This window comes from Oncorhynchus keta, chromosome 5 (assembly GCF_023373465.1).
Source record: "Oncorhynchus keta strain PuntledgeMale-10-30-2019 chromosome 5, Oket_V2, whole genome shotgun sequence".
Taxonomy (NCBI): domain Eukaryota; kingdom Metazoa; phylum Chordata; class Actinopteri; order Salmoniformes; family Salmonidae; genus Oncorhynchus; species Oncorhynchus keta.
This window is the reverse complement of record NC_068425.1, coordinates 10474742-10488350: the sequence shown is the minus strand read 5'-3', so window position 1 is coordinate 10488350 and position 13609 is coordinate 10474742. Positions and strand designations below refer to the sequence as shown.

Sequence of the window (13609 nt, the reverse complement as noted above, 5' to 3'; positions counted from 1 at the left end):
TTTTCCTCAATTGTATTTGAAATATAGCTAAAGGCCTGTATTGACGCTCAACAAACGCCTAGTTTCCTGAATCAAGTTGTTGTTGAAATTCTTACATAGGGACTCTAAGTCATTCTCAAATTAATCATTGTTTATTGCCAATGCGCTGTAGAGGTTCCAACAAACGTAATGTACCATAGTGAACATCTGTCAGAAGATCTGCTGGGGCAGTCCCTGCAGTTGTCTTATATACGGCTGTACAGAGTTATATTTGCATAATTTAGCATAATTAATGAATCATTACCATTTTGTTTCATTCATGTGACCGACCAATACTGAGACCTTGAAACTGAGATATCTTTCGTTCTCAAAACAAGGTCTGGGCGTCCAGCCAAATTGCAGCTACTGATAGTGAGGATTCGTTCAGTCTGTCACTTGCATGAACACAGAAATTGGTTTATAGAGAACCACAAACATAAAACATAGAATTGGTAGTTAGTAAATAAGACGTATAACATTTCCATTACAAGTCACATATTGTTTTTCTTTATTCAACTAGGCAAGTCAGTTAGGGACAAATTCTTATTGACAGCCTAGGAACAGTGGGCTGCCTTGTTTAGGGGCAGAACGACAGATTTTTACCTTGTCAGCTCAGGGATCTTGCAACCTTCTGATTACTAGTCCAACGCTCTAACCACTAGGCTACCTGCCGCCCCAAGAGTACAGGACTCTGTGTAACGCTCATTCCTTCAACAAGAAACGCGAATCCGACCATCACCCCTGGTTTTGTTTTGTCAGTGAAGAACACTTTTTGACAGTCCTGTCTGGTCCAGTGACGGTGGGTTTGTGCCCATAGGGGACGTAGGTGACATATTCAACCTAGTTCAGCGTAAAACACGTGGTAATTAACTACAATGACCATGATCCATTGCGCCAGTTTCTTCCGGCTCGAACAGCGACGGGGTCAGAGAGGAAGAGGCAAAGCGAGAGGTTTCACTCTCCCCCAAATTGGTCCAAAATAAGCCCAATGTGTTTCAATTGGCTTATTTTGGACTTAAACTTGTCGCCTGCCATCCCGTCTTTGGGACAACGACTTCCATTATTAGGGCGAAGACATGAGCATCACGTCATAATATTAATAGCTCTGGTACACTTTTACGCCTGCTACGTTAGGTTAGATATACACAGACTGTATAGACCTCATGAGAGAGGAGTGTACACAACACAACAATGAAGACAGAGACTCAAAAAGCACTAATCACTCAGTGGTAGCGTTATGCATTTGTTCTGAATGATGAATTCAGACCACTTTTTGTTTTGTGTTTTCAGGAAAAATTGATAAGGATCCAAACCCCACTGAAGGTCAGTTTATAAACCACCCTCCTCTCATTGTGTCTGTTGTTTTTATAGTCTTCCATCATAACCAACTAGCAACAACTTTTCTTTCCTATCTTTCTCCTCATCCCTCCAGCCCCCAGTGCAAGTGAGTGGGTGGGCTTCCAGGAGGCAGAGTATAAGTTCTTTGACCACCGGTCTACGTGGGACCAAGCCCAGAGGATCTGCTCCTGGTCCGGTGCTTCTCTGGCTTCCATCCACTCTTCTGCGGAGGAGGTTTTCCTTGCCAACACACTGCACAAGGTACCACACATTTAATGAAAACATTATAACAACTTTATCAAATCAAATTTATTTAAATAGCCCTTCTTACATCAGCTGATATCTCAGTTCTGTACAGAAACCCAGCCTAAAACCCCAAACACCAAGCAATGCAGGTGTAGAAGCACGGTGGCTAGGAAAAGCTCCATAGAAAGGCCAAAACCTAGGAAGAAACCTAGAGAGGAACCAGGCTATGAAGGGTGGCCAGTCCTCTTCTGGCTGTGCCAGGGTGGAGATTATAACAGAACATAGCCAAGATGTTCAAATCATAAATGACCAGCATGGTCAAATAATAATAATCACAGTAGTTGTCAAGGGTGCAGCAAGTCAGCACCTCAGGAGTAAATGTCAGTTGGCTTTTCATAGCTGATCATTAAGAGTATCTCTACCGCTCCTGCTGTCTCTAGAGAGTTGAAAACAGCAGGTCTGGGACAGGTAGCACGTCCGGTGAACAGGTCAGGGTTCCATAGCCGCAGGCAGAACAGTTGAAACTGGAGCAGCAGCACGGCCAGGTGGACTGGAGACAGCAAGGAGTCATCATGCCAGGTAGTCCTGAGGCATGGTCCTAGGGCTCAGGTCCTCCGAGAGAGAGAAAGAAAGAAAGAGAGAAAGAGAGAATTAGAGAGAGCATACTTAAATTCACACAGGACCCCTGATAAGACAGGAGAAGTACTCCAGATATAACAGACTGACCCTAGCCCCCCGACACATAAACTACTGCAGCATAAATACTGGAGGCTAAGACAGGAGGGGCCAGGAGACACTGTGGCCCCATCCGATGATACCCCCGGACAGGGCCAAACAGACAGGATATAACCCCACCCACTTTGCCAAAGCGCAGCCCCCACACCACTAGAGGGATATCTTCAACCACCAACTTACCATCCTGAGACAAGGCCGAGTATAGCCCACAAAGATCTCCGCCACGGCACAACCCAAGGGGGGCAGACAGGAAGCTCACGTCAGTGACTCAACCCACTGAAGTGACGCACCCCTCCTAGGGACGGCATGGTAGAGCACCAGTAAGCCAGTGACTCAGCCCTTATGATAGGGTTTGAGGCAGAGAATCCCAGTGGAGAGAGGGGAACCGGCCAGGCAGAGACAGCAAGGACGGTTCGTTGCTCCAGAGCCTTTCCGTTCACCTTCACACTCCTGGGCCAGACTACACTCAATCATATGACCTACTGAAGAGATGAGTCTTCAGTAAAGACTTAAAGGTTGAGACCGATTCTGCGTCTCTCACATGGGTAGGCAGACCATTCCAATAAAAATTGAGCTCTATAGGAGAAATCCCTGCCTCCAACTGTTTGCTTAGAAATTCTAGGGACAATTAAGAGGCCTGCGTCTTGTGACCGTAGCGTACGTGTAGGTATGTATGGCAGGACCAAAGCCCTTGCCTTAACAGGAAGCCAGTGTAGGGAGGCTAGCACTGGAGTAATATGATCAAATTCTTTGGTTCTAGTCAAGATTCTAGCAGCCGTATTTAGCACTAACTGAAGTTTATTTAGTGCTTTATATGGGTAGCCGGAAAGTAGACCATTGCAGTAGTCTAACCTAGAAGTAACAAAAGCATGGATTAATTTTTCTGTATCATTTTTGGACAGAAAGTTTCTGTTTTTTGCAATGTTACGTAGATGGAAAAAAGCTGACCTTGAAACAGTCTTGATATGTTCGTCAAAAGAGAGATCAGGGTCCAGAATAACGCTGAGGTCCTTCACAGTTTTATTTGAGATGATTGTACAACCATCAAGATTAATTGTCAGATTCAACAGAAGATATCTTTGTTTCTTGGGACCTAGGCCGTCATTGAAAATAAGAATTTGTTCTTAACTGACTTGCCTAGTAAAATAAAGGTAAAATAAAAAAAATCAAGCATCTCTGTTTTGTCCGAGTTTAAAAGTAGAAAGTTTGCAGCCATCCACTTCCTTATGTCTGAAACACAGGCTTCTAGTGAGGGCAATTCTAGCGAGGGCAATTTCAATTGTTTCATTGAAATGTACAGCTGTGTGTCATCCGCATAGCAGTGAAAGTTAACATTATGTTTTCGAATGACATCCCCAAGAGGTAAAATATATAGTGAAAACAATAGTGGTCCTAAAACGGAACTTTGAGGAACACCGAAATTTACAGTTGATTTGTCAGAGGACAAACCATCCACAGAGACAAACTGATATCTTTCTGACAGATAAGATCTAAACCAGGCCAGAACTTGTCCGTGTAGACCAATTTGGGTTTCCAATCTCCAAAAGAATGTGGTGATCGATGGTATCAAAGTCAGCACTAAAGTCTAAGAGCACGAGGACAGATGCAGAGCCTCGGTCTGACGCAATTATAAGGTCATTTACCATTTTCACAAGTGCAGTCTCAGTGCTATGATGGGGTCTAAAACCAGACTGAAGCATTTCGTATACATTGTTTGTCTTCAGGAAGGCAGTGAGTTGCTGCGCAACAGCTTTTTTAAAAAAAAATTGAGAGGAATGGAAGATTCGATATAGGCCGATAGTTTTTTATATTTTCTGGGTCAAGGTTTGGCTTTTTCAAGAGAGGCTTTAGTACTGCCACTTTTAGTGAGTTTGGTACACATCCGGTGGATAGAGAACCGTTTCTTATGTTCCACATAGGAGGGCCAAGCACAGGGAGCAGCTTTTTCAGTAGTTTTGTTGGAATAGGGTCCAGTATGCAGCTTGAAGTTAAGAGGCCATGATTATTTTCATCATTGTGTCAAGATATATAGTACTAAAACACTTGAGTGTCTCTCTTGATCCTAGGTCCTGGCAGAGTTGTGCAGACTCAGGACAACTGAGCTTTGGAGGAATACGCAGATTTAAAGAGGAGTCTGTAATTTGCTTTCTTAATGATCATTATCTTTTCCTCAAAGAACCTCATGAATGTATTACTGCTGAAGTGAAAGCCATCCTCTCTTGGTGAATGCTGCTAGTCTGACAAATGTTTTTAGTTATTAGGGGTGCAACTGCATCTAGGGTATTATGCAAGGTTAAATTGAGTTCCTCAGTTAGGTGGTTAACTGATTTTTGCCCTCTGACGTCCTTGGGTAGGCAGATGGAGTCTGGAAGGGCATCAAGGAATCTTTGGGTTGTCTGAGAATTTACAGCATGACTTTTGATGCTCCTTGGTTGGGGTCTGAGCAGATACTTTTTTGTGATTGCAAACATAATAAAATGGTGGTCTGATAGTCCAGGATTATGAGGAAAAACATTAAGATCCACAACATTTATTCCATGGGACAAAACTCGGTCCAGAGTATGACTGTGACAGTGAGTAGGTCCAGAGACATGTTGGACAAAACCCACTTAGTCGATGATGGTTCCGAAAGCCTTTTGGAGTGGGTCTGTGGACTTTTCCATGTGAATATTAAAATCACCAAAAATTAGAATATTATCTGCTATGACTACAAGGTCCAAAAGGAATTCAGGGAACTCAGTGAGGAACGCTGTATATGGCCCAGGAGGCCTGTGAACAGTATCTATAAAATGTGATTGAGTAGGCTGCATAGATTTCATGACTAGAAGCTCAAAAGACGAAAACGTCTTTTTTTTGTGTAAATTGAAATTTGCTATCGTAAATGTTAGCAACACCTCCGCCTTTGCGGAAGGCACGGGGGATATGGTCACTCGTGTAACCAGGAGGTGAGGCCTCATTTAACACAGTTAATTCATCAGGGTTAAGCCATGTTTCAGTCAGGCCAATCACATCAAGATTATGATCAGTGATTAGTTCATTGACTATAACTGCCTTTGAAGTGAGGGATCTAACATTAAGTAGCCCTATTTTGAGATGTGAGGTATCACGATCTCTTTCAATAATGGCAGGAAGTGAGATTGCTAAGGTGAACACCGCCATGTTTAGTTTTGCCCAACCTAGGTCGAGGCACAGACACGAGGCACCCTTCATAAAGTAACACATCCACTGTTGAGAAGGAGGCCTTCCTAGTGCACAAGGTGCGCTACATAACCTTTATAACCCTTCATAAAAAAAGTTAGAACCCTTTTATAACTACTTCATGTTCATGAAGAACGTGACAAAATTAAACATCCACATGGGCACTTTCATATCTCTACATATGGTACCAAGCCAATAGTCTATGCTGTACTGTACATCACTGCATGTCACTGGAGGTCAAATGTGCATGACTAGAGGTCACGTGTGTTTTCTCCCTCGCCTGCAGATGACCAAGGTAGAGGGGGACCACTGGTGGGTGGGGCTTCATACGTATGAGAACGATGGCCGTTTCCACTGGTCAGACCACTCTGTGCTCAACTATGTGTCCTGGGCACTCGGCAGGCCACACCCACTCAGCCGCGACCGCAAGTGTGTCCACATGTCAGTCAGCAAAGGTGAGGATTCTGGGATACTGTGCAGTTTGTTATTAGCTTATTTTGTGATTTAAAAAAAACTATATTTCATCTTTCATTCTAAAACGTTCTACAGCGGAGTGGGCAGATCAGAAATGCCACTCAGACCTGCCCTACGTCTGTAAGAGAGTGAATGTCACAGGCACCATCCCACCCACACCCTCCACACCCCTGCCCCCCATGGGCTGCCCCAATGGCTGGAGCCCCTTCCTGCACAAGGTAGGGCTCCTGGGTTTTGTAGTTTCTACTGTGCTGATAAAGATGTGACAGTTATATGAATGTGACATTACTGTGTTATGTTTTGAATTGATCTTCCGTTTTAGCCTCTCAGTTGTTATCAGATCTCACGTTAGACCTCAAACAGACCTCTCACCTGAGGTACTGGTTTCTCCTGGGTTGTGTTACGTGTGAGAGCATGGTGGTCCTTCCTGACCTGATCTCTGACCTTCCTGTTTGTGTGTGTGTAGTGTTATAAGGTGTTTGGTCATGAGGAGAACCAGAAGGCCATATGGTCAGGAGCCAGGCTCATGTGTGAGTTTCAAGGAGGAGCCTTGGCTGTGGTGCCCAATCACGTGGAGCAAGGTAGTTTTATACTCAACTGACGCACTCACTCACTCACTCACTCACTCACTCACTCACTCACTCACTCACTCACTCACTCACTCACTCACTCACTCACTCACTCACTCACTCACTCACACACGCAAGCATGCACACACTCAATCACACGCGCACACACAAACAAACACACACATACACCATCAATAACATCAGTGGTTTCCAAACTATCGGGCATTCGGCGTGGGGGGGGGTCATGTCAGTTATTGCAGACCTTAGAGAGCTTTTTATAACTTTTATAACTTGTCCAGTTCCCCAGTGATGAAAAATGTTTGAAAAAGTTTGGGAAGCACTGAATGACATCATGCATGCTGTCTCCCACAGCCTTTGTCACAACTCTGTTGTCCAATGTGAGTTTTGACCTGTGGTTGGGGTTGACGTCTGACTCTAAAGGCCACTTCCAGTGGGCTCGTCCTGGACTCCTCAGCTACACCAACTGGGCCTCTGGAGAACCCCTGGACAACAGTGGACCACTCCACAACAAGACTCCGGTACATACCACCCTGGTCTAATCTTTTTCTGTATTAATCCAGTCTTTGGCGGCATCCCAAATGGCCCCCTTTTCCCTACATAAGTGCACTACTTCAGAACTAGGGTACTAGTCAAAAGTAGTTCATTATATATGGAATATGGTGCCATTTGGGACACATATTTGGTCCGTGGGTCCAGGATTTGTCATGTCCATTGTTGATGACATCATTGTCACCTAACAGGGGAACTGTGTGGTGATGATCCATGGGAACCCAACAAAAAATACGGGCATGTGGGCATCCCGGGCCTGTGAGATGGAGAACCATGGCTACATCTGCCAGAAGAAACAAGGTACAGTCAGGAGATGTCACAACTCCAAACAGCACAGCCACTTGCAATTCAACAGTGCATAACATAACTAACCAGTGTGAATTATGTAACAGACAAACATTCCTGTGGGAATCTGTTACATAGTACTATACCTACTGAAACACATACCTGATATATTAAACAGTTGTGTTTATATCAGTCAGCAGAAACAGTTTCCTTTATATACTGATTTAACTTTGTCTCCTTAGACCCAGCTCTGCCCCCTGGCGCTGCCCTCCTGCCCTCCTCCCTGTCCGGAGCCCTGGACCTGGGTGGGGTGTCGTACCGCATAGTGAAGAAGCGCCTGGACTGGATGGGGGCGCTGCATGTGTGCGAGTCTCTGAACGGGACGTTGGCTTCAGTGAGAGACCCCTACCAACAGGCTTACCTCACCCTGCTGATGAACAGCCTACACCTCCCAGCATGGATAGGCCTTTACAACTATGGGGTGAGGCCCTGTATCACGACAAATCAATATTACATTGATATAATCAGATCTTCAAAGGTTGATTTAACTAGATTGACCAATGAGGTAAGATTTGGGGTCAGAATATTATGATTAACTCCTCTTCTGTTCCACACTCAGGGACGGAGCTTCAGCTGGTTGGGCGAGGAGGACCTGATTTACACTGCCTGGCGGGATGGGGAGCCTAATACACTGTCTGGATGTGGTCACATGACCACGGTGGGGCAGTGGACTATGACCCCCTGTGATGCTAAACTGGACGCTGCCATCTGTCAGATTAATACAGGTGTGTGTGTGTCTGTGTGCATACATGTCTGTGTGCATGTTTGTGTGTGTGCCTTATCAATAGGGTAATACAGTATATGAACATGTGTGTAAGTTAAATAGTGTGTGTAAGCCCTGTCCTCTCTCTCTCTCTCTTTCCCTCTCTCTCTCTTTCTCTCTCTCTCTCTCTCTCTCTCTCTCTCCACCAGAGGAGGCTGTGGTGCACAAGTGGAGTTTCCCAGGACAGTGCCCTCACTCTCTGGGCGACTGGGCCTGGGTGCCTTTCAGGAACCACTGCTACTCCTTCAACCTGCAGAACCTCCGGCTGCAGACCGACGCCCACTCCTCCTGCAGGAAGGGTAAGGAGGACACTCTGTCAACTGCCAATGCCCTTAGTCAGCCAGACACTCCTTAGTCTTTTTACATGCACATCGGCTATGTCCCAAATGGTACCCATTTCCCTATGTAGTACACTACTTTTAACCAGTGCCCTGTAGAGAATAGGATGCCATTTTGGACGCACACCAGTGGATTCCGCAACGCGGTTTTAGTAACTAGGACCGCTATTTCTTGTCCTGGAATCCCGCTTAACTGACAGGTTAAAGCCTACTTGAAAGAGTCGCTAACCTAGCTAAACTGCTAGCCATCAAGCTAACAAAGTTAGTCCCAGATGAGTTTTCCAATGGAGCCCTCCTTGTCTGGAGAAGTAAATGAATGGTTCCAGCCCTGTAGGAGCTCTATCTACGACGCTTTTTTTTGGGACAAACCGGATCACTCAGAGTTCCAATGCGGCAATTGTTTGCTGCCGAGGATTAAAGGCTTGAGGGGGCTTCGTTGATTATGCAGGTCACCAGCCTACGTAAAAAACTAGGGAAAACGCAGTGTAAAATGTTTTCCTTACCTACGCCGATGGCTGGACGGCGTTTCGCGCTTGTTGGATGCATCTCAGCCTTGTCGTTTGTCGTTATCCGACTGGCCGGTGTTGCCAGGAGTTCGTTCACCAGGGGAGCCATCTCTTGCCACACTTTCCCCATCTGATAGCGGAGTCGAAGGAGCACAGCAAGAGGAGCATGGCAATCAACGATGGTCGCATGTCTTGAGCTGTGGAAGCCGAAGACAGCGGCCTCCCGCAAAGCAGTACTCCCGCAATGCTCTCCCAACGAGAGGCCCGAAGCGAATTCAAAATAACAAATAGTTTTGCCGCCTGATCTCCTGCACCTTTGTTGCTGGGGGTACGTGTGTCTGCCGCCACTGTGCCTACTCCTACTCCTTCCTCTACGATTTTGAAGTTGACGTCGGCAACCTTCTGTCGGCAACCTACCAGGGTAGAATGAAATCAGCAACATGTGCTTGAAAGCAGTATTCAGATCCATCGGATGTAGTGATCACAATATAGTAGCCATATCTAGGAAATACAAAGTTCCAAAGGCTGGGCCTAATATAGTGTAGGAGAGGTCATAGTGACCTTATGTTGTTGATGTAAATAATAGTTGTTGGTCCATGGTGTGTAATGAGGAGCGAACAGACATCGCACTTGACACATTTATGAAATTGCTTATCCCAGTTTCCAATAAGCATGTACCCATTAAGAAAATGACTGTAAAAACTGTTAAATCCCCGTGGATTGATCAGGATTTGAAAAATGGTATGGTTGAGAGGGATGAGGCAAAAGGAATGGCAAATAAGTCTGGCTGTACAAACGATTGGCAAAAGTACTGCGAATTGAGAAATCATGTGACTAAACTGAATAAAAAGAAGAAGAAACTACGCTATGAAACAAAGATAAATTACATAAAGAATTATACTAAATTGCTTTGGAGCACTTTCAAGGAAGTTTTGGGAAAAAAGGCAAACTCAGTTCTGTCATTTATTGAATCAGATGGCTCATTCGTCACATAACCAACTGACATCGTCAACTACTTTATTGATTTTTTAATTGGCAAGATTAGCAAACTTAGGCATGACATGCCAGCAACAAACGCTGAGACTACACATCCAAGTATATCTGACCAAATTATGAAAGACAAGATTTGTTATTTTGAATTCCTTAAAGTGAGTGTGGAAGAGGTGAAAAAATATTGTTGTCTATCAACAATGACAAGCCACCAGGATCTGACAACTTGGATGGAAAATTACTGAGGATAATAACGTACGATATTGCCACTCCTATTTGCCATATCTTCAATTTAAGCCTACTAGAAAGTGTGTGCCCTCAGGTCTGGAGAGAAGCAGAAGTCATTCCGCTACCTAAGAATAGTAAAGCCACCTTTACTGGCTCAAATAGCCAACCAATCAGCCTGTTACCAACCCTTAGTAACGTTTTGAAAAAAAATGTGTTTGACCAGATACAATGCTATTTTACAGTAAACAAACTGACAACAGACTTTCAGCACGCATATAGGGAAGGACATTCAACATGCACAGCACTTACACAAATGACTGATGATTGGCTGAGAGAAATTGATGATAAAAAGATTGTAGGGGCTGTTTTGCTGGACTTCAGTGCGGCTTTTGGCATTATTGATCATAGTCTGCTGCTGGAAAAACATGTATTATAGCTTTCCACCCCCTGCTATAATGTGGATAAAGAGTTACCTGTCTAACATAACTTAGAGGGTGTTCTATAATGGAAGCCTCTCCAACATAATCCAGGTAGAATCAGGAATTCCCCAGGGTAGCTGTCTAGGCCCCTTACTTTTTTCAATCTTTACTAACAACATGCCACTGGCTTTGAGTAAAGCTACTATAGCGACTGAAATGACTGCAACACTTAACAAAGAGATGCAGTTAGTTTCAGAATGGGCGGCAAGGAATAAGTTAGTCCTAAATATAAAAAAACTAAAAGCATTGTATTTGGGACAAATCATTCACTAAACTCTAAACCTCAACTAAATATTGTAATAAATAATGTGGAAATTGAGCAAGTTGAGGTCACTAAACTGCTTTGAGCAACCCTGGATTGTAAACTGTCATGGTCAAAACATAATGATAAACTGTAGCTAAGATGGGGAGAAGGCTGTCCATAATAAAGCGTTGCTCTGCCTTCTTAACCTCTTGCTCCTACCTGACACGCAGGCGTCCCATCTAGACATCTGGAAATGCAAATGCGCTACGCTAAATGCTAATAGTACTAGTTAAAACTCAAACGTTCATTAAAATACACACGCAGGGTATTGAATTAAAGCTACACTCGTTGTGAATCCAGGCAACAAGTCCGATTTTTATAATGCTTTTCGGCGAAAGCATGAGAAGCTATTATCTGATAGCATGTAACACCCCAAAAGACCCGCAGGGGACGTAAACAAAATAATTAGCATAGTCGTCGCTACACAAACCGCACAAATAAAATATAAAACATTCATTACCTTTGACCATCTTCTTTGTTGGCACTCCTAGATGTCCCATAATCACTATTGGGTCTTTTTTTTTCGATTAAATCGGTCCATATATAGCCTAGATATCGATCTATGAAGACTGTGTGATGAACGGAAAAAAATAGCGTCTTATAACGTAACGTCATTTTTTTTAATTAAAAAAGTCGACGATAAACTTTCACAAAACACTTCGAAATACTTTTGTAATGCAACTTTAGGTATTAGTAAACGTTAATAAGCGATCAAATTGATCACGAGGCGAAGTATATTCTTTAGCTGTCCGTCTGGAAATAATGTGGTAAATCTCAACCAAAATATCCGGTCAGAGACCGGAAGAAATGCGCTGCCTTACATCTGTTTGACCAAGAAACAAATAGTAGGCAAATGACAAGACTCTAGACAACGTGTGGAAGCTGTAGGTATTGCATCTCAGCAAAAGTGGTTCACCTTTATCAATGGGTTCAAGTCGCGCATGGATATATTTTTCCATTTTCAGTGATCAGATTTTCCTGCACTTTTCGATGAAACGCACGTTCTGTTATAGTAACAGCCGTGATTTAACCAGTTTTATAAACGTCTGAGTGTTTTCTATCCACACATACTAATCATATGCATATACTATATTCCTGGCATGAGCAGCAGGGCGCTGAAATGTTGCGCGATTTTTAACAGAATGTTCGAAAAAGTAGGGGGTAGGAGTAACAGGTTAACACCACTATCAACACGGCAGGTCCGACAGGCCCTGGTTTTGTTGCACCTGGACTACTGTTCAATGTGTGGTCAGGTGCCACAAAGAGGGACTTGGGAAAATTGCAATTGACTCAGCACAGCTGGCCCTTGGATGTACACAGAGAGCAAACATTAATAATCAATCTCTCCTGGCTCAAAGTGGAGGAGCGATTGACTTCATCACTAGTTGTATTTGTGAGAGGTATTGACATGTTGAAAGCACCGAGCTGTCTGTTTAAACAACTAGCACATAGCTCAGACTTCTTTTTTCAATCTTTATTTAACTAGCCAAGTAAGTTAAGAACAAATTCTTATTTACAATGACGGCCTACCCTGGCCAAACCCTAACCTGGACGACGCTGGGCCAATTGTACGCAGCCCTATGGGACTCCCAATCACGGCCGCTTGTGATACAGCCTGAAGCAAACCAGGGTCTGTAGTGATGCCTCTAGCACTGAGATGCAGTGTCTCAGACTGCTGCGCCACTCGGGAGCCCCGAGACACCCATGCACATCCATGCATAACCCACAAGACGTAGAGGTCTCTTCGCAGTCCCCAAGTCCAGAACAGTCTATGGGAGGTGCACAGTACTACAAAGAGCCATGACTACATGGAACACTATTCCACATCAGGTAACTGATGCAAGCAGTAGAATCAGATTTAAAAAACAGATAATGGAACAGCGGAACTGTGAAGCAACACAAACTTAGGCATAGACACATGCACATACACATACACACAGACACATGCACATACACATACACACAGACACATGCACATACACATACACACAGACACATGCACATACACATACACACAGACACATGCACATACACATACACACAGACACATGCACATACACATACACACAGACACATGCACATACACATACACACAGACACATGCACATACACATACACACAGACACATGCACATACACATACACACAGACACATGCACATACACATACACACAGACACATGCACATACACATACACACAGACACATGCACATACACATACACATACAGACACATGACACATACACACAGACACATGCACATACACATACACACAGACACATGCACATACACATACACACAGACACATGCACATACACATACACACAGACACATGCACATACACATACACACAGACACATGCACATACACATACACATAGACACATGCACATACACATACACACAGACACATGCACATACACATACACACAGACACATGCACATACACATACACACAGACACATGCACATAATTATCTATGCATAGTCACTTCACCCCTACCTACATGT

The 13609-nt window shown here is 44.0% G+C and overlaps 1 protein-coding gene across 2 annotated transcripts in view; it reads left to right on the top strand.

The window, feature by feature from the left end:
- LOC118384149 (C-type mannose receptor 2) overlaps window positions 1-13609 on the top strand; it is a 55671-nt gene that overhangs the window by 38469 nt on the left and 3593 nt on the right. For both annotated transcript variants that reach the window (XM_052518686.1, XM_052518687.1), the window contains 10 exons: window positions 1309-1341; window positions 1451-1617; window positions 5822-5990; window positions 6085-6227; window positions 6476-6590; window positions 6951-7117; window positions 7340-7448; window positions 7676-7914; window positions 8053-8218; window positions 8406-8555. In XM_052518686.1, the coding sequence (XP_052374646.1) occupies window positions 1309-1341; window positions 1451-1617; window positions 5822-5990; window positions 6085-6227; window positions 6476-6590; window positions 6951-7117; window positions 7340-7448; window positions 7676-7914; window positions 8053-8218; window positions 8406-8555 (1458 nt within the window). The remainder of the gene's footprint in view (window positions 1-1308; window positions 1342-1450; window positions 1618-5821; window positions 5991-6084; window positions 6228-6475; window positions 6591-6950; window positions 7118-7339; window positions 7449-7675; window positions 7915-8052; window positions 8219-8405; window positions 8556-13609) is intronic.